General features: G+C 39.5%; 1 protein-coding gene and 1 long non-coding RNA gene across 2 annotated transcripts in view; one reads left to right on the top strand and one right to left on the bottom strand.

The window, feature by feature from the left end:
• Positions 1-21,399, top strand: part of LOC124613910 (cadherin-23) — a 356,576-nt gene that overhangs the window by 319,279 nt on the left and 15,898 nt on the right. The window contains exons 28-29 of the mRNA XM_047142660.1: positions 7,934-8,070; positions 9,557-9,755. Coding sequence (XP_046998616.1) covers positions 7,934-8,070; positions 9,557-9,755 — 336 coding nt within the window. The remainder of the gene's footprint in view (positions 1-7,933; positions 8,071-9,556; positions 9,756-21,399) is intronic.
• The window catches only part of LOC124613911, a 112,947-nt gene continuing 98,990 nt past the window's right edge, over positions 7,443-21,399 (bottom strand). The window contains exons 2-3 of the long non-coding RNA XR_006979653.1: positions 7,931-8,036; positions 7,443-7,773 (exon numbers count right to left, since the gene is read on the bottom strand). This is a non-coding gene — a long non-coding RNA (uncharacterized LOC124613911). The remainder of the gene's footprint in view (positions 7,774-7,930; positions 8,037-21,399) is intronic.

The raw sequence follows: 21,399 nt of genomic DNA, 5'->3' as shown, positions 1-21,399 counted from the left end.
GTGTGCCTGTCTTATTGATTCATAACCCAGATGCACCACAATTGTGCAGTGGCACCAGGTTTTCACATCATGGGCCTGAGAAGGCATATCATGCAGGGGCCCCATCATCACAGATGGAGCCAAGGAAGAGATAGCATTAACAACATGAATTCGTATCATCCCAACAACGTCCCCGTTTGAACTCTTGCAGTTCCCATCGAAAGCAGCCTTCTGGGTTACTATAAACAAGAATCTAGGTTAAATGGTAAAAGTGTCAGGTATTCATCTGGGCACCCTGTGTTTCTCACGCAGCCAACTCTACATTGGCTGCTCACTTGTATTGAGAGCCAGAAATCTCTACAAATACACAGAAAACAAGAAGTACCATAATGTTATTTAGGAGACGTATTGCAGTACATTTATCGTTCTCCTTGCATACCAAGATAGTTATATTTTTCATGCTAGTCATGTGACACATAGTCATGCAATTATTTACTCTCTTTCCTGGCACATTTTGTACTTGGCTACTCAATAACATACAAATTTTTTCCTTAAGTAAATAAGTTAGTTTTGAAAGACCAGTGTTCTGCCAGTTTTTTGGGCCACAAGTGGCTCACACCACAATACTTCCAAAAGAACTTTTATGATGGCGCATGTGCATGGGTAGTAAGTTTTGATGGTAACATTTTCTTACAACTGACTGTTTATATGCAGCGGGCAGCACTGGTTGCAGCTGGTATACAATATGTATAAGAACCAAGAGGTAACAATAAGAGTGGAAGACCAAGAATGAATTGCACATATGAAAAAAGGTGTAAGACAGGGATGTAGTCAATGTGTACAAGAACCAAGAGGTAACTATAAGAGTGGAAGACCAAAAATGAAGTGCATGGATTAAAAAGGGTGTAACACAGGAATATAGCCTTTCGCCCCAGCTGTTCAATCTATATGTCAAAGAAGCAATGACAGAAATAAAAGAAATGTTCAAGTGTGGGATTAAAATCAAGGTGGAAGAATATTATCATTAAAATTCCTGATGACATTCCTATCCTCAGTAAACATGATGAAGAATTACAGGAGCTGCTGAATGGAAAGAACAGTCTAATGAGTACAGAATAAGGATTGAGAGTAAATTGAAGAAAGAACAATCTACGTAAAGACCTAAAATCACTTACTTTGGTCCAAAAAGGGGTCCAATATTCAGGAACAGACTTTTCAATAAATTGCCAGCAACCACTAAAAACTTTGTTTCAGATAAAGCACAGTTTAAATAGAATTTGAAAGTCTTTTTGATAGGCAACTCCTTCTACTCTATAGATGAATATCTAACAGGGACTATTAGACCAGCTTAAGTAAAAATGTCTGTTAGTTTTAAGTTTTGACAGCACTTGGTCACAATAGTCACAATTAGGTATTTTGTGTATGGTTAATTTATTAAAAATGCATAACTATGTTTCATTTTGACAATGTATTAATTCTATAAATATTAGTAGTTCCAGTTTACTGTAATGTATTGTATTGTATTGTGACAGTCTCCTGGAAAATGATCAGGTTAGTGAGTATTATATTCAAGTGTTTTATGTTTTCATGTTATACTTTCTGACTTGCTCCACACCCACAAGAATCATCTCATTTTTGGGTCTGTGGAACAAAAACTTAATCTAATCTAATCTAATGAGAAGTAGCGGAAGTGAGATCAGTGAGAAACTTAACATCATAATTGGAGAAAGTTCAGGAATTCTGCTACCTAGGCAGCAAAATAACCTATGATGGGCAGAGCAAGGAGGACATAAAAAGCTTTCTGGCCAAAAGAAGTCTCCTAGCATCAAACATAGGTCTTAATTTGAGGCAGAAATTTCTGAGAATGTACGTTCAGAGCACAGCATTGTATGGCAATGACAGGAGGAATGTGGGAAAACCAGAACAGAAGAGAGTACAAGCATTCGAGATGTGGTGCTGTGGAAGAATGTTGAAGATTAGGTGGACTGATAAGGTAAGAATTGAGGAGGTTCTTCGCTGAATCTGCAAGGAAAGGAATATATGGAAAGCACTTACAAGAAGAAAGGACAGGATGATACGACATTGGTTAAGACATCAGAGAATAATTTCCATGTTACTAGAGAGAGCTGTAGAGTGTAGAAAATGTAGAGGAAGACAGAGATTGGGATACATCCAGCAGATAATCTAGGACATAGGTTGCTAGTGCTACTCTGAGATGAAAAGGTTAGCACAGGAGAGGAATTCACGGAGGACCGCATCAAACCAGTCAGAAGACTGATAACTCAAAAACAAATGTAGCTTACCACCACTCCTATTTTCTTATTTATTATTATCTCTACCCCCTGACCCTTTTGATTCTGTGTTACTGGTACACTATGTATGATTTCACAGTACTTCTGTTATTGATTGCTGTTCAATACCAACATATTCTTATGACTTACACAAAGTTCCCACTATTGTTTGGTCTGATTACAAGTATTAGGCATGCTATCAGACAAGTAACCCATTCAATCATCATCATATTCCATAGACCTCATCATGGAGGAGAACACTGAGGGACAGTTGGAGCCCATACAGCCACTGCTAAAAGCTGTACACTGTATAAACAATAAACTATACTGCACTACTATGTACTAATTTGCTTATTTGAAGTTAAGTTTATATAATAAAATTAGCAGGAAATGCGTTACTTTGTCTCCTATTCCTACTGGTGGCCTAATGTGTACATGACCATATTGATAGTTTCTAAAGAATAAGAGATATTTGCACAGAGTAAGCATAAAGACCTGTTTACAGTCAACATTTCTACTTGTCAGGCAACCAGTAAAAGACTTCATCATGAAATCGTGTGTAATGTGGAAGCCAGTTGTGGATTTTAAGGGCTAGTGATAATTAAAGCAAATTTCTGTTGGAACTTAAGACATAACATCAGAACTAGCATTCTCTGAAGCATTCCAAAAGAGAATCATATTAATGCTAAAGTAAAAAACTCCTTTTATATTCTTGATAAATTGCTTAGAACTGAACTTTGCGGATTAAGTTAATACCTTTGAATGAATGCTGGAAGTATCTCCTACTATTAAATGTTAGTGTTTTCAGAAACTATAAATGAAAATTTTTGAAGACAGAAACAGATTATTTTCAGTGCTTCCAAAAATAGGATGTCAAGTGTCCCTAGAAAATGTCTTGCTACTGTTAAAGTTGGAGACATCGGGGCACCATGCTTATAATAATGTTACACCTTCACATCGAGAACAGTTCCAGTCTATATCAGTAAATAATTTTCATGTCCCATAAGTACAGATAAGACAAAGAACTATGTATGCTCCACAGGTAGTTTAAAGAAAAAAATCATGCTGCTAAATATGTATTGGGAGTAAATTGTAAATGTAAGTTCCATCCACAGGCTATGGCAGGCCCATCAGTACCAACCTCTGCCAGTGGCATCATTGGTTGTGGTGTGGAGTGCCATGGAGTCACTATAACCACTCTCATAGCTGTTGTCAGTTTTGTGACCTGGAACTACTACTTCTCAATCAAGTAGCTCCTTAAAAGACCTCAAGAGGCACCCCATTCCAGTCCTCCCAACAAGGAAAAATTGCTGGCAGTAGCAGGAATTGAATCCAGATCCTCTGCATGGCAGATAGCCATGCTGACCACACAGCAAATTACATTCTGGGACTACAACAAGAGAACTGCCAGTTCCACACTCAGGACAGCATAATAATTAATGGACAATGATGGGGAGTGATTATGATACATGACCCCTCAATCTTCACCTACAATGCAAAGGGTTTAGTTGGAGCAGATATATAGATGAACCTAAAATAACAACTAATTTGGTTCTTTAAATGTTTTTCTTCTGTTAATGAATGGACATTGCTTCTTGCCATACAAATGTCTTCAATAAATTATAACAGTTGTACACAAAATTAAACAGACCACCTCAACAGCCTAATGATTAGTACTGCTGACATTGGTGTGGAAGATCCAGGTTCAATTCCCAGTATCTCCTACTGATATCCAGAACAGATTCTACTCAGCATTTTGAGGTCAAATGAAGAGTTGCTAGAATACAGAAGCCACAGCATGATTCATCTACTGGCAGTCACAGGTGAGGGAACTGGTGACATGCTGATCACATGTTCCACAATTGTAGCTGATCACATGTTCTGCAACTGTAGATTGCTCCACATACTGCTTGTAAGCAGCAGTTAGCCAGATGGAGCAGGCCTAAGGCCTAATCTCTGAGTGGTGTTCACATTTTTACAAAATTAATGATCCCTGAGTGGTTTTTACATTTATACAAAATTAATGATTTTGAGATCACAGGGATAGGAATTTTTGAAGAAAAACTGTACATGTGCCGAACAAGCATGCTATTGATATTATGTGGACAACAGGGAGATTCTGTCATGTAAGATAGATCTTTACAGTGAACATTCATAGCAAGCCCATGTTTGAAGCTACTCAAAAATGCACAAACAACTCTAAAGAACACAATGTATGAAAGTTTCTGAAAGTTTATTAAACCATTATTTCACCAGAAACATCATGAGACACAATTGAAAACTGCTAAATTTAATAACTGAATAACATTGCACAAATAACTTTGTCAGAACATAACTTAAGAACCACTACAGCTGCAACTGCATGCCATGAAATGTAAACACACTGCTAATATTTGGAAGAACAATTGAAATCTACTAAATTTAATTTTTGAATACAGCACACAAACAACTTTGTTAGTCCTCTGCTTCAGAACCGCCACAGCTGCAACTGCACGCCGCAAAATCAAAATAACTGATTAACACTTCAAGATCAGAGGTTAACATAAGTGTGAGATAATCCATTGCAGGTGTGAAATTCTGGTACGTTAATAACCGCTGTAACAACAAGAATGAATGCAAACATTCAAACACACATGCACTGTGTTATACGGGTCCTGGAAGTCAGTTGGTGGGATGGAGTTCCATGCCTGTTACACCTGGTCAGGGATGGTTAATGCTGGTTGCAGATGATTCTGGAGTTGTTGTCTGATGATGTCCCATATGTGCTCAGCTGAAAGATCTGGTGTTCGAACAGGCTATGGCAGCATATTGACACTCTGTAGAGCATGTTGGGAAACAACCTCTGAAATGCTGTTCACGAATGGGAGCACAACGGGTCGAACCACCATGTTAATGTACAAATGCAGGGTGCATGGGATAATCACAAGAGTGCTCCTGCTGTCATAAGAAATCACATTCCAGACTAACGCTAAGTGTAGGTCCAGTGTGCCTAGCATGCAGACAGGTTGGTTGCAGGCCCTCAACTGGTCTCCTCCTATCCAACATGTGGCCATCACTAGCACTGAGGCAGAACCAGCTTTCATCAGAAAAAACAAAAGACCTCCACCATGTCCTCCAATGACCTCTCTATTGACACCTCTGAAGTCGCAAATGGCGGCGGTTTGGGGTCAGTGGAATGCGCACTACACGGATGGCATCTGGCTCAGAGGTATCCTTGAAGCAAGTGATTTGTAACAGTTCATTGTGGCACATTGGAGCCAACTGTTGCAAATTGCTGCTGCATTTGTGCCAGAGACATACACTGAACACAGTCACCTTCCCTCTTGGTAGTGCCACATGGCATCCAGAGCCCAGTCTTCTTGTGGCCATACATTCCAGCGACCAGCTCTGCCAGTAGTCATGTAAGTCCTGGTAAGGCTTTCTGCAATATCACAGAAGGAACATCCACCTTCGTAGCCCAATTACATGATCTCGTTCAAACTCAGTGGTGTGTTGATAAAGGTGTCTTTGTCACCTTAAAGGCATTCTTGACTAATCCTTAACTCACCAAATCCCATCTCAAAGGTAACTAACGTTCATGACCGTTACATCGTGTAGTTTTTCTTCCTAGATAACAAACTGTTACTCTTATGCAACTGGTGCAAAATTTGAATAAAAATCATCTTTCAGATGTAGAAACATGTCTACCAACTTTGGCGTATGTCACCCAACTCCTTCTTCCTGTTGCAGTTTTTTTCCCATCAATGTACATTTGACTGTATGAACATCTAAACAACAGGTCAGAGAGTGCGAGTCATAAATGTAATGGTAGCTGCCACAGTGCAGGTATATAATACATTTAGAGTAAATATATAACACCAAAGCTACCTAGAATATACCCGTATTTACTCGAATGTAAGCCGCACTTTTTTTCCTGTTTTTGTAATCCAAAAAACCGCCTGCGGCTTAGAATCGAGTGCAAAGCAAGCGGAAGTTCTGAAAAATGTTAGTAGGTGCCGCCACAACTAACTTCTGCCGTCGAATATATGTAGCATGCTTTGTAGACACAAAGATAAATACTGGCGCCGAAACCTCTGCTCCAATAAATAAATTTTTAAAAAAGGTGGAAGACGAGCTTTTTTTCTCCGTCCCGAGTTTCGACCATTTTCATACATTATCCAACGAAGTAAATACAAATTCCGTATTGTTCATCTTCGAATGTAGCAGAATTTCAATGTACTACGAAAATACGACTGGCAAGACTGTTTGGGATGTTTGTCAATATGGCCAACTCTACGTTCTGAATTTTTTCCTACCTGTGAGAAGAGATGGTTGCTAATAGGAACCTGATGAAATGTGAATCACATGCACTATTCTCTTCACCATAAGAATAATACGAATATAAACATTTTGCCATGTATTCTTTCGTGTTTGCTGCTATCTCATTTAAATCCTGTCTGCCTAATAAACTGCGAAACTAGAGCGAGACAACAGCAAACGCGGAAGAATATACATATCGTGTCATGTTTATATTCGTATTATTTTTATGCCTAATAGTGATACAGTCAGAAATGAAGCACGGCAACTGACTAGATTTTTAAATCTAAGATGACTAATTTCTGTGCAGAATTTGATGTACTAAAGAAGCGGCCGCAAAGATTTTCAAACGGAGAAAAATTTTCGCCTAACTCTCTTTCAGAACATGTTCTATCATACGCAGTCTATTATTTGGTTCTTGTTGATCATTATCAAAGAAAGCAGCAGTGTAAGTAACAACAAATAGCAGTCTCTTGCCATTGTTTCGCTAATGAGACGATTCCTCTCTCTCTCTCTCTCTCTCTCTCTCTCTCTCTCTCTCTCTCTTTTTTTTTTTTTTTTTTTTTAAATTGTAAGCGGCGGTAGCGCGCACAAAAGCAAGCCATGCTGCGAGCGGCGACAGGCCGTAAACACGCACTATCAGAATGCGACAAACAAAACTTCGAGTCTCATTTTTCAGGTGCGGCTTAGATTCGAGTAAATACGGTAGGCAGAAGGATGCTAAATTGTTTCACTTACAACATATAAAAATAAAACTAATGATTATGATAAAGGAGCATGAAGAAATCTCTGTATATGTAACCGGGAATAAGTTGTGCATGACACAAATTCTATTTAACTTATATTGGAAAAAGTAAGAGAGAGAAAACCTTTACACAAAATTTTAGAGCATGAATGATACTTTTTTATGAGGGTTTATGGCCACAAGGAGTACATAAAGTTCATTAAAATGGAAGGAGAAAATGTAAAAATATCCACACTGAAGACTATAACACTACAACCACCAAACTCTGCAAACAACTGTAAAACTTATGGCGAGAAGATACTTCCAACTGCCCACATATTGGAGTTTCTTCGTATTTCATTCATAAATGGAGTGGAGATTGTTAAAATAAGTTTGTGTGTGCAGGAATTCGTATAATTTCGTCTTCACCTCGGACCATGGTACATTCTTAGATTCCTCACTCAGTACTTTGTAAACAAACATCTGAAAAATAAGTTCAACATTTAATCTTTGAAATTATGTTAACAATTTTTGATAATAAATTATGAACACCTTACAGTAGCAAATGAAAGCAAATAAACTAAGTCTGTATTTTATTTAAATGTATAAGTTTACAGGTACAGATAATTATCTTACTTACCAGGTGCTGGTGAATGATACAGATGGACTTCTAGATACAGCAAAAGTTTTCATTTATCTGTTACGTGAAGATCAAAGAGTGCGATTTGTTCTACGTCAGCATCCATCTGAAGTACGAGAGAGAATAGAAATTTTCAGGGAGTAAGTATACAGAATTTTCCCTTATCAGCTTTAATCTTGCTATTTTTATTATTGATATAATAACAGAATTAAGGTTGCACATTTAAAAAATTATGATTTAATACAGTAAAATTTTAAATCGGTGATCTTGTAAATACATTTGTTATATAATACACACAACAAATTTTATTTCTTCTCTAGATGTGTCTTATTCTACACTGAAGCACCAAAAAAACTGGCAGAGACATGTGTATTTAAATACAGAGAAATGCAAACAGGCAGAATACAGCGCTGCAGTCAGCAACACCTATATAAGACAACAAGTGTCTAGCACAGTTGTTAAATTGGTTAATGTTGCTAAAATGGCAGGTTATCAAAATTTAAGTGAGTTTGAATGTGGTCTTATAGTTGGCACACGATCGATGGAACACAGTATCTCCAAGACAGCAGTGAGGGATTTTCCCATACGACCATTTCACGAATGTACTGTGAATATTAGGAATCTGGTAAAACATCATATCTTCAACATTGCTGCAGCCAAAAAAAAAGATCCTGCAAGAACGGGACCAAAGACGACTGAAGAGAATCATTCAATGTGACAGAAGTGCAACATATCCACAAATTACTGCAGATTTCGATGCTGGGTCATCAACAAGTATCAGTATGTGAACCATTGAAAGAAACATCATCGATTCGGGATTTCAATGTCAAAGGCCCACTCGTTTACCCTTAATGACTGCTTGACACAAAGCTTTATGCCTCACATGGGCCCATCAACAGTGACATTGGACTGTTGATGACTGAAAACATGTTGCCTGGTCAGACGAGTCTCAACTCAAATTATATCGAGTGAATGGACATGTACAGGTATGGAGACAACCTCATGAATCCATGGACCCTGCATGTCAGCAGGTGACTGTTGAAGCTGGTGGAGGCTCTGTAATGGTGTGGGGCATGTGCAGTTGGAGTGATATGGGATCCCTGATACGTCTAGATACAACTCTGACAACTGACACATACGTAAGCATCCTGTCTGATCACCTGCATCCATTCATGTCCAATGTGCATTCTGACAGACTTGGGCAATTCCAGCAGGACAGTGCAACACCCCATGTCTCCAGAATTGCTACAGAGTGGCCTAGGAACACTGAGTTTAAATACTTCCTCTGGCCACCAGACTCACCAGACATGAACATTATTGAGCATATCTGGATGCCTTGCAATGAGCTGTTCAGAAGAGATCTCTATCCCCTCATACTCTTACGGATTTATGGACAGCCCTGCAGGATTCATAGTGTCAATTGCCTCCAGCACTGATTCAGACATTAGTCAAGTCCATGCCATGTTGTGTTGCGGCACTTCTGCATCCTCAGGGGGGGGGTCCTGCACAATATTAGGCAGGTGTACCAGTTTCTTTGGCTCTTCAGTGTAGTACATATATGAAAAATTATCACTACTGACTACATTTTATAATGATGGGATTATCTGAAACTTTAAAAATGTACAGAGTTCTAGGAAACGTCACTGGTGCCATTGTCAATATTGATGAATACAAAATACATGAAAATCATGATGGTTCTGTTGACAAAACAAAGACTGACTTATATTTGCATTTGGTAAATAAGAGAGACAATTCTATCATGGAAGTTAATGATGTGCTTCGGCTCGTGGATCAAAATATCGAGAACTTGGATGGACTTTTCAAGGTAATTTCTTCACTATTCTAAATTCTTTCAAGGAATCCATGTAATTTATTTCACCGTTCTGTTCTGCGTGAATGAACAGGTACAGATCCAAAGAGGGTCATGAGCTCACAAGGAAAAACTGCTTTAGTAAGGATGTGTGTCTGTTAATTGGGGGGTGGGGGCAAATTTATTCCATATTTTTAGAGGTAGTAGTATGGACCAAAACAAGGAAAAAATTTCCAGTAAACATGGGTTCTAAAATGTATCCGTTAAGAGAACTTTCTAATCTTCACTACTGTGAAAGACTTATCATCTACTGCAAGATTTTTGCCGTTATGAACAACTTACAGAGTGCAGTAAACAAATGAGGACACATTATTCTGTTACTTTGAAACAGCTGAGCTTCTGATGTCCCAAAATGCATTCAATATGTTGTGAACATAAACAGTGTGCTATGCTACAGACTACCATGTTACCACAACCCTTACTTTGCATACATGTTCATTGGTTTCACCAGTTCACAATAACAGAGGAACGTGTCCTCATTTGTTTACTTCATTCTGTAGGTCATTTGTAATAGCCATAGTCTCTGTTCATAATAACACTACTTAGTAAAATACTGATAATGGTGAGTGTACACTTTGATTTTATATTGTGTAAATTATGAAATCATCAAAGTTGTGAGACTTTGTTGCTGTTATAGTTCTTAATATAATTGCAAAAGACACGTACTTCTCGCATTTTGAGATGTATGCTTTTTGTATAATATACAGGGTGTTCATTTTAACTGACTACATTCAAATATCTCAAAAACTACACATCAGATCAAAAAAAGTTATAATTCCAGTACGTTTGTGTGGGAGATTGGGGGGGGGGGGGGGGGATTTTAATAAAATCTTCAGTGGGAGCCCCTGTTTTTTATTGCGGATTATGATTCTATGGCAAAATCTGCATGCGTTTTGTCTGAAGCATTATCTTCATTTTGCCACAGATGGCACTGTAATCGAAGGAATAGAATGGGTGCATATTCATAGTTTATGACATACTACTCAATGGCCCTTGAATATCCAGTGGTATGTGGAACCTCCACCTCCATCATGCAATGGTAGGACAGACCAGTATTTCGTAACTTCTAATTGAAAACCACATTCACAATGTTGTATTCCTCCAACATATTGAACAGGGGACTACTCAATGCGTAGCTGTGACTCTAGGCAAACACTACTCTACTTTTCCAATTAGAGTTAAGTGTTCGAACATAATACCACCGACTTCAATACACTTTGTGATCTGCTTTTCAAATGACCATACACAGGACAGAAGCATATCTGCGGGAGTGTCAGTACAGGCATTTCTGATGCAGTTGACCATGTCTTCACGGCCTGTTGGCTCTTGCTGGTAAACCTTATCTTTTAAATATCCCCACAGAAAGAAATCCAGCAACATCAAATCCAGTGACCTAGCAGGCCAATTAATAGGGCCATATCTGCTGACCCACTGACCAATGTAAACACCGTCTAATACCCTGCATGCTTTAGTTGTGTAATGCACTGGTACTGAAACCACATACATTGTTGAACATTCAGGACACCACCTGCAATAGTACCGATAATTCCTGCTCTAAAAATATTTTGATATTTGCGTCCATTTGTGTGCCATTGAGAAAATATTGACCAATTAATTTGTTCCACATAATGCCACACCTACACTCTGGCAATGCATGTTATGCCAGTTAACACTGCCATGGTTTGTGAATGTAGACTCATCAGAAAATAGTACCTCAGCAAAGAACATGGGAGTTGTTTGCATTTGTTGACGTGTCCATTCACAAAACACTACCCCGTTATGGAAATGGGTGCCACGAAGTTCTTGATGCAACGACACATGGTATGGATGATAATTACGATGATGCAGTGTTGTGACAATACTATCTACGGACGTACTGGAATCGTGGTGTAATTTTGGCAGGTGCTTATCCATGGGTTGTGGTGCACCAATGCTAGCACAGCTATTTCATTAGCTTTACCTGTAACGTGTTTGCTCCATTTCCTTTTGCCAATCTGTTTGTTGCCATCGGATATAAAGGCATTCACAACCTTGTAAAAGAATGAATGAGAGTGAGCTTTCTCTGGAAAACATTCAGCATATAAGGCAACAGCAGCCTCAACATTTCTCCTAAATTCTCCGGAAATCAGGATCATTTCAGGTTTTTCGTCTGTGATAGCAACATTCATCATACACTTGTACATCTGTTTTCCAAATGATAAGTAAGTGTGCAGGCAAAAAAAACTGCACAAATATTGTAATTTTTAGTGTCACTATCTGTTCTACGTCTGCTTCATATGTGAGCTCCGGTCGCAGTGTACTGCCTTTCATGATATGTCGCTAGTTCGCTACATGGCTATAGTGACACATCAAGTAGTCCCCTGTTCAGTATGTTGGAGGAATTCAGTGTTAAGAATGGTGTTTCTAATTAGAAGTTATGAAATACTTGCCTGTCCTACCCTCGCAGCGTGGAGATGGGTCCCACGTGCAATACATATTCAAGGGCCATTGAGTAGCATGTCGTAAATTATGATTGTGTATCCATTTCTGTTCCTCCAATTACAGTGCCATCTGTGGCAAAACAAAGAAAATGATTCAGACAAAATGTGTTTAGATTTTGCCGTAGAATCGTCATCTGCAATAAAAAACAGGGCTTACCACTGAAGATTTCAAAGTAGTCCCCACCATCCACACATGGGGCAGGGTGGGAACTTGAATGTGGTACCATTGTATGTCCCCCTCTGAGACAGACAAATTGAAATTAGTTTTTGAGATATTTCAATGTTTTCAGTTAAAACAAACAGCCTGTATATCTTTGAATTCCCATTTGTTGGACATCATACTATTCAATGTAGTAAGCACTGATATAACATATTATTATTATTATTATTGTTGTTGCTGTTATTGTTATTGTAAAACATTATATACATTTTATTGTTAGTATACAATTATTATTATTATTATATTTAAATATTAGTATACTGGGTGGTTATAAATGAACTCATGATGTTCCAAGTGCTGTGATGCGCGCTGTATACATAACAGCATGCTGAAACATTCTAGGTATTTTCATTAATTGATACACTGATAAAATAATAGTTCTACTTTCTGCCACCAGGTGAAAATATGGCTTTGTAAACAGTCTAAATGATTGACAGATGCTTGCAGGGTATCCATTGTAAACAGAGTGATATGTCATCATATGCTATCCTTTCTAATCAGGAAGAGTCCAGATAACTAGCTGACAGACACAGTCTTTCAGATATCCTCACAACCAAAAGTCTCATAGATTTAGGTAAGGGGATCTGAAAAGCCACAAATCTTGAAATTGTCTAGAGGTGATGCTGTTGTTATTATAGGTTTCTCAAAGCAAATCTTTCACCTGGTAAGCAGCATGTGGTGTCACCCCATTTTGCATGAAAATAGTGCTGTAGACACAATTGCATTTTTGCAAAGCTGGACTTACATCTTGCACAAGGATGTCCTTATAACATGCAGATGTCACTGTACACCTAACAGTCACACAAGGTGAGATTTCATAAATAAATAAATAAAAATATAAATAAAATGACTGAGAACGAAGGAGCTTATAAAAACACATCACACAGTCACATAAGCTGAGTGCAGTGGCTATCACTGCACAATATGTGGCAGAGTAGAACTCCACATGCGACAATTCTGTGCATTCACGGCACTGTGCAGAGTAAAATGTACCTCACACCCGCAAAAAATATTCCCCAGCCACATATTACACATTTCCATGCATGCAAAAGAGTGAAGGGATTGCAGCCTATCTTGGGACTTCTTTCTGAATCTTGTAGGGATGATACCAGTGTAAAATGTGCCACAAAATCTTTTGAACTGTTACCAATTCCTGTAACTCAGCTTGACGACTGGCTGCAGAATTTGGGGCATGTGCTGCACAGTCAGTTATAGTTACAGTAACTTCATAAACAGCTGCCATGGGAATGGGCTGCTCCCTCTCCCTGCTGCACCTATTCCTTCAAATTATTTGACATTCCTTGACCCATTTATTGACAATAGACCTCTTTGCAGATGTTTCTGTTGGCAATGTTTCTGTAGTGCAGCACTGCTATTGCTACAATTTTGATATAGATTTAGGTCAGGGGATCTTGAAGGCCACAAATCTTGAAATTGCCTAGAGGTGATGCGATTATTACCATAGGTATTACCAGAAATGCACAGTCTTTCTCCTCAATTGCTGGTATGTTTTGTATGGAAAACTTAATCTTCTTAACCCTTTACACCAAAAGTCACTTCGCAAAAGAGATCAACACACAATGACAAGTGACAAACAGCATACTGTCATCTAAACAGGAAACATTTCACATTCTGACTGCTTAAATTGCCATATTTCCACCTGGTGGCAGGGGGCAGAAAATTGAACTTTTCTTTTTTCAGCATACTCCATGAGTGCAACAATTAATAAACATACCTATGATGTTTGAGCATCCTGTGATGTATGCAGCCCACAATGCAGCACTCAGTTTAATTATAACCACCCAGCATTTTATTGTTATTACTATCATTTTTACTGTATTGTTATTATTATTATTATTATTATTATTATTATTATTATTATTGGTATTGCTATTGCTATTATTAGTGTTATTAAAATAATGGACATCTGCAAAATGTTATAAGTGGGGTGACAGCAAAATACAGGGTGATTATAACTAATGTTAAACTTTCAAACCGCTGCAGAATGACATCAAATTGCAACGGAATATTATCAGAGAAGGGAGAAAACATTTGGCAGAAGAAAAATAAATAGTTACAATATGTAGCAATAGATGGCACCGTAAACATCATAATTTAATAGTGGTCATAAACGAACTGCACTACTCAGTGTGCATGGGTGTGCAGGTGTGATACTGTTAGTTACGTAAGCTCATCCACCATGGCAAGGTCATATCATATCAGATGGAAAAAATCAGTTTTTAATTATCCTGAGGCCAAAAACTGCATAAAAAGAATCACTCACATTGGTTTTTAATTGCCCTGAGGCCAAAAGTCACATAAAAAGCATTAATCACATCAGTTTTAATTGTCCTGAGGCCAAAAACCGCATAGAAAGCATCAGTCACATCAGTTTTTAATTGTCCTGAGGCCAAAAATCACATAAAAAGCATTAGTCAAAATCAAATCAGATTATTATTTTCCATGTGACTTGCTCAAAACATGTTCAATATGTTGCCTGCTGTTTTCTGAAAAAAACTGAAATTGAGAAACAGCATGTTCCACAACTGATCAAAATGCTTCCAGGGTCACATTCAGAGTGTTTTGTGCAATGCATGACTTCATTGCAGCTGTTTGCAATCAAAACACTGAACACAACATCTTTCAGATAGCCCCACAGCCAGAAGTCACACAGATTAAGATCAAGTGATCAGGACAGCCAGGCTGTAGGGAAATAGAAGCTGATAATTCTAGCATTTCTGAAATGGCGCTTCAGCAGCTGCTTAACTGGATTTGCAATGTGCAGAGGTGTGCCATTTTGCATAAAAATGATCCCATTCATACATCCACACTGTTAGAGAGCTGGAATGACGTGGTTGCACAAAAGACACTCATAGCGCTTACCAGTGATGGTACAGATAACAGGACCACAAGCACCTCTCTCTTTGAAAAAAATAGGGCCCTATGATATATGATGCCGTAAATCTGCACCACACAGTGACCTTTTCACGATGAAGTGGTACTGGTTAATTTGTGTGTAGATTTTCCATTGCCCATATTCAACAGTTCTGTGTATTGAGATATCCTGTCAGATGGAAGTGGGCTTCGTCTGTCCACAAAGTCTTCCATGACCAATCATTGCCCACTTTCATGCAAGCAAGAAATTCTAAAGTAAAGGTCTCTCTTGCTGGCAGGTCAACAGGAAGCAACTCACACACATGGGTAATTTTGAATGGATAGCAAAGAAGGATGTTTCGTAGGATTTTATGTACCGTGGTCACGAGTTTGTCCTATGTTCGGGCAATTGTCCATACACTACACATTTGCACACCACCACTCATCTCCTCCTGCATTGCTGTGGTCACTGCTTCCACTGACATCACATCAGTTCATTTCCTCCCTCTATCAGGCTGCACACCAAAAGAACCTGTCTTTTCACATTTCTGAATCATTTTCTCCAGACCGATGGCAGTCATCAGACCAACGCCTTTTTTTTTTTAACCCTTCAGTGTGTGGAACTTCTGCAGAGCGACGTGTGCACATTCATTATTCTTGTAATACAGCTTTACAAGCAGAGTGCGGCTCTTCATTGAGACAGTCACAGCGAATGTTGCAGACATGAAAGGAGGAAAAGCCATGTATCCAACATGTTTATACCAACTTCAGTAGGTCATGTGCATGACAGGTGTTTTCATTTACGTAATCTGACACATATAGCACCATCTATTGATCACTTTTCACACTATTTTTTTCCTTCTGCCATACGTTTTTCCCCTTCTCTGATAATATCCCTTTGCAATTTGATGTCATTCTGACCAGTGGTGATATTTCTACAGTGTTTTGAAAGTTTAATTTTAATTATAATCACCCTGTACATTTGGTGAGGCATGCAGGAGAGACTAACAAATTATGAACCCTGTATCCACAACTGGAATGCAAAATAATTATTTCATAGATGAAAATGGTATATTATATTATGAATCACTGATATAAGAAAAAATCTTTTGTAAATGCCTCGAAAAAACACAATCAGTTGCCTGAGACTGCATTCGTGTGTGTGAGTTGCATTTGCATGAATGTGTGTGTGTGTGTGTGTGTGTGTGTTGTTGTTGTTGTTGTTGACAAAGGCCATTGGCTGAAAGCTTTAAGTGTGAAAATCTTTTTGTTGTGCCTATCTGCGACTCAGCATCTCCTGCCATAAGGTGAGTAGCAACTTTCCTTCTCATAATATTGTTACAATTATAAATCAGATTCTACAGGTAACTTAGTGCTTCCTCAATTAAGCTGAAAGCACTATGTGGCTAAATTCCTTTAATTTTGTTATCTACATCTACATCTACATCTATACTCCGCGAGCCACCTTACGGTGTGTGGCGGAGGGTACTTATTGTACCACTATCTGATCCCCCCTTCCCTGTTCCATTCACGAATTGTGCGTGGGAAGAACGACTGCTTGTAAGTCTCCGTATTTGCTCTAATTTCTCGGATCTTTTCGTTGTGATCATTACGCGAGATATATGTGGGCGGTAGTAATATGTTGCCCATCTCTTCCCGGAATGTGCTCTCTCGTAATTTCGATAATAAACCTCTCCGTATTGCGTAACGCCTTTCTTGAAGTGTCCGCCACTGGAGCTTGTTCAGCATCTCCGTAACGCTCTCGCGCTGACTAAATGTCCCCATGACGAATCGCGCTGCTTTTCGCTGGATCATGTCTATCTCTTCTATTAATCCAACCTGGTAAGGGTCCCATACTGATGAGCAATACTCAAGAATCGGACGAACAAGCGTTTTGTAAGCTACTTCTTTCGTCGATGAGTCACATATTCTTAGAATTCTTCCTATGAATCTCAACCTGGCGCCTGCTTTTCCCACTATTTGTTTTATGTGATCATTCCACTTCAGATCGCTCCGGATAGTAACTCCTAAGTATTTTACGGTCGTTACCGCTTCCAATGACCTACCACCTATGGCATAATCATACTGGAATGGATTTCTGCCCCTATGTATGCGCATTATATTACATTTATCTACGTTTAGGGAAAGCTGCCAGCTGTCGCACCATGCATTAATCCTCTGCAGGTCCTCCTGGAGTACGTACGAGTCTTCTGATGTTGCTACTTTCTTGTAGACAACCGTGTCATCTGCAAATAGCCTCACGGAGCTACCGATGTTGTCAACTAAGTCATTTATGTATATTGTAAACAATAAAGGTCCTATCACGCTTCCCTGCGGTACTCCCGAAATTACCTCTACATCTGCAGATTTTGAGCCGTTAAGAATGACATGTTGTGTTCTTTCTTCTAGGAAATCCTGAATCCAATCACAAACCTGGTCCGATATTCCGTAAGCTCGTATTTTTTTTCACTAAACGTAAGTGCGGAACCGTATCAAATGCCTTCCTGAAGTCCAGGAATACGGCATCAATCTGCTCGCCAGTGTCTACGGCACTGTGAATTTCTTGGGCAAATAGGGCGAGCTGAGTTTCACATGATCTCTGTTTGCGGAATCCATGTTGGTTATGATGAAGGAGATTTGTATTATCTAAGAACGTCATAATACGAGAACACAAAACATGTTCCATTATTCTACAACAGATTGACGTAAGCGAAATAGGCCTATAATTATTCGCATCTGATCTATGACCCTTCTTGAAAATGGGAACAACCTGCGCTTTCTTCTTATATGTTGATTTGTAATGATAAGTTTAAATTGAAATCATGTGTACTGAAAGTGGTAATCAGTTATGACTGAAATGGTTATTTTTGGTACAAATGTACATTTGAATGTAAAATATCTGAAAGTAAAACCCAGGTATAATGGAAATCATTTATTATTTATGTTACAGACAATGAAGTAAGGAAGTAACATAGATAAATTTCAAATAAAAAGTTAAAATGTTAACTATAAATATCCCAATGGATGAATTGAAATCTGGAGTGGGGTGGGGAAGAGGGAGGGATAGCAGGGTATGGGTGGTGTGACAGAAGAGTGCTGTCTGGTGGGGCATACAGGAACTAGAGATTACCAGGTGCAGCATTAGGAGATGGGGCATGGGGATGAAAAAAATAAAATAAAATAAAAGAATGGGAAGTGGAAAAGGAAAGGAGCAGAAAAGGGGAGGAGGTGGAAAGGGGAAAGAACAGGCAGGTACACTACCAGAGGGCACCATATAAAGAGGGTGAGGCATGTAAAAAGGAAGGATGTGATTGGAGAAGGGGGTGAAAGCTCTTGGGTGATAGGTATGGTGACAGTAGGTTATCATAGGTTGAGGCCTGGAAAATTTCGGGACCGGAGAAAAGCAAATTGTAGCCCAACCATAAGTTACTGGTTATGAACTGCAGACTGAAATTGAAGAAAATGCACAAAATTCTTCTGACAAAAATGTTGAAAGGAGGAGTTCAAAGATGTGAAAAGGTGCTTCAAGTCTTTATAGATTATGTAGAGGGAACATGCCGCAAAGAGAAGGAAAGGGCTTGTATGCAAATCAACTGGCAGAAATGAGATCCAAAGTTGGAGAGCTCTAGTTTATATGAGTGTTGGTTGAGTTAATTATTTTCTAAACTACTTAATGTTTCCTCTTTACACTTGTTGTGGCTGTCTCGTGTACTTGTCTTCAATAAAAAGGTTGTATGGATCATGGATTCAATATTCTACATCCATCCATATCCAGATTTCCCCCATTGGTGACCCAAACGATTCCTGATGTCCATGTATGAAGTAAAATTCATGACAATACAGTTATGACAATGCAACCCGCACATAACCACCAACCACAGAAATTTGCACGCCATACCTATGGTTTCCATTCTGCGCTGCGCAGTGCTTCTCAGCCATCTTTTCCACCATCTTTAGAAACCAGATGAGCAAGTGAAGTTCTTCAGTTCTGTGATTCAACTTACAACACTAGTCCTCCTGAATAACTGACAGCAACAAATGATCTACTGTACAACCTCTTCGTCCTACCCTACTTCCAGAAATGCCTTGCACCATTTGGACTGTAACATTCTGGTTGCATAGATTTGTGTTTGTTTTCCACGGACAACATATTTTGCATCATGCACATATATGCACCGTACAGTGTATACCCCTTCTGCTGCTAGGTAGTAACCTGCAACCCATCAAAAGAAACAACTTCGCACGATGGGACCACACTCCATGCTCTGACCTGAACGCGAGCGCCTGTCACCAGCTTGTGACTACTCAGTAGTGCTCACAACAAGTTTATGTATTAGAGAAGACCATCCTAGACACCTCAACATTCCAACAGCAGTGAATCTTCTCCCACTCCACTGACAATGACTGCTAACAGATTTCACACCTCCGATTGCACACATGAATGTAATATTCTCACAAGTTTTCTGTGAGGTTTCCACCTTCGCCTATCCCACTTCCAACAAACCATTTCCTGGCAGATATCAGCTCTGACATCGCTTGATGGTATGCTGACAGTGGATGAACCTACAAACCGCACGAAGCTGCCAGCTCATTGATCACAATCATGGATCCATGACCCGCATTCTGCAAGTGTCGTCTCACCACTTCACATGGACATTCTCTTGTAAGGACATTGTGAAACCAGATGTAGCAATGGACTTTTTACACTATTTCTACCTCTCTTTGCTTGCACATTACACCGATCTCCTCTGCTGCAATGTGGAATGCTGCATCCCAGAATCTTTTGCCCTTGTGACTCTGCCCCTACCAGGTACATTCACCATTCAATACAAACAGTGGGAAGACATCTGTACATCCATTGACACACTCAAGCAGTGTGCCTCCTCACCTGACAAGTTCTTGGTGATTCATCAACATTATGCCGACTGCCATGCATCATTGAATGCACTTTGTACAGAGATCATGTTGTTCCTGCAACATAATAATGACACATCGATTTCCCCTACCACAGTGTGCGAGCAGCTCATGGTCTCAGCACACAGTCATCACGATGACAAGTGTGCAGTGCATGCATGACCGCAGTCCCACCAACCGTTCATGCCTACCCAACATCGGACCGTGCCCATTCCCCACTCCATCCAGCATCTGTACTGTCACTGATCCCGGACATGCAGCAAAACACCCACGACAGACACTGTGTCTCTTCTTGCCACCTGGGCTCCTCTGTTGCTGGCATCTTCAGAAATGCCCCTTGAGCAAGACAGCACACTGTCACCAAGTCTCTACTGCATGACTCACCAGAATGCAGCTCGCTCACCATCCACTGCCAATCTTCACACAACATCACTAACTCTACTGATTATGTGCGCCTTGTTGATTACTGCACACATACCACAGGGCAACAATGTTGCCACATTCAGGACTCATCAGAGGAATCAAACACCACATGATGCCGATGTGACCACTATCTGTTGCACTATTCCCTTCCAATTGTCACCAACAACTTCAGCACCTCCCAACACGAGTTCAGCACAATAATGCCGGACTCAGTGATTGCATCTCCGCCTACACAGACTTCAACCACAATCCAAAATGTATTGGTACCCAATATTCCTGTCTCTTCTCGGCCTCATGATGGACAGTCACCGTACAGGACACGCCCGTCGATGTTCACACGGTCTAATAAATTAGCAACTCACATCAGTCGCATCATCCTATCAACATACATCATAACTATGAGTGGGTCAGAGTCGCTTTTGGGGTCTCTAGATGCCAACATCCTCACCACTGACATCCCGGCCTCCCTCCCTCCATCTCTCTCTCTCTCTCTCTCTCTCTCTCTCTCTCTCTCTCTCTCTCTCTCTCTCTCTCTCTTTCTCTCTCTTTTCAGTTGCACCACTGGTGTCCCGTGTAACACATTGGACATTTTGCATGTCAACCACTGATATACTAGTTGTTCAGCAATCCCACAATGCCCACTGTGACTATGAAAAATGGTCCAGTCATGTCTCATGAAAGTGCCAGC

The sequence above is a fragment of the Schistocerca americana genome, chromosome 4 (assembly GCF_021461395.2).
Source record: "Schistocerca americana isolate TAMUIC-IGC-003095 chromosome 4, iqSchAmer2.1, whole genome shotgun sequence".
NCBI lineage: Eukaryota > Metazoa > Arthropoda > Insecta > Orthoptera > Acrididae > Schistocerca > Schistocerca americana.
Note: the sequence above shows the minus strand (reverse complement) of the source record. Positions and strands in the feature narration are given on the sequence as shown.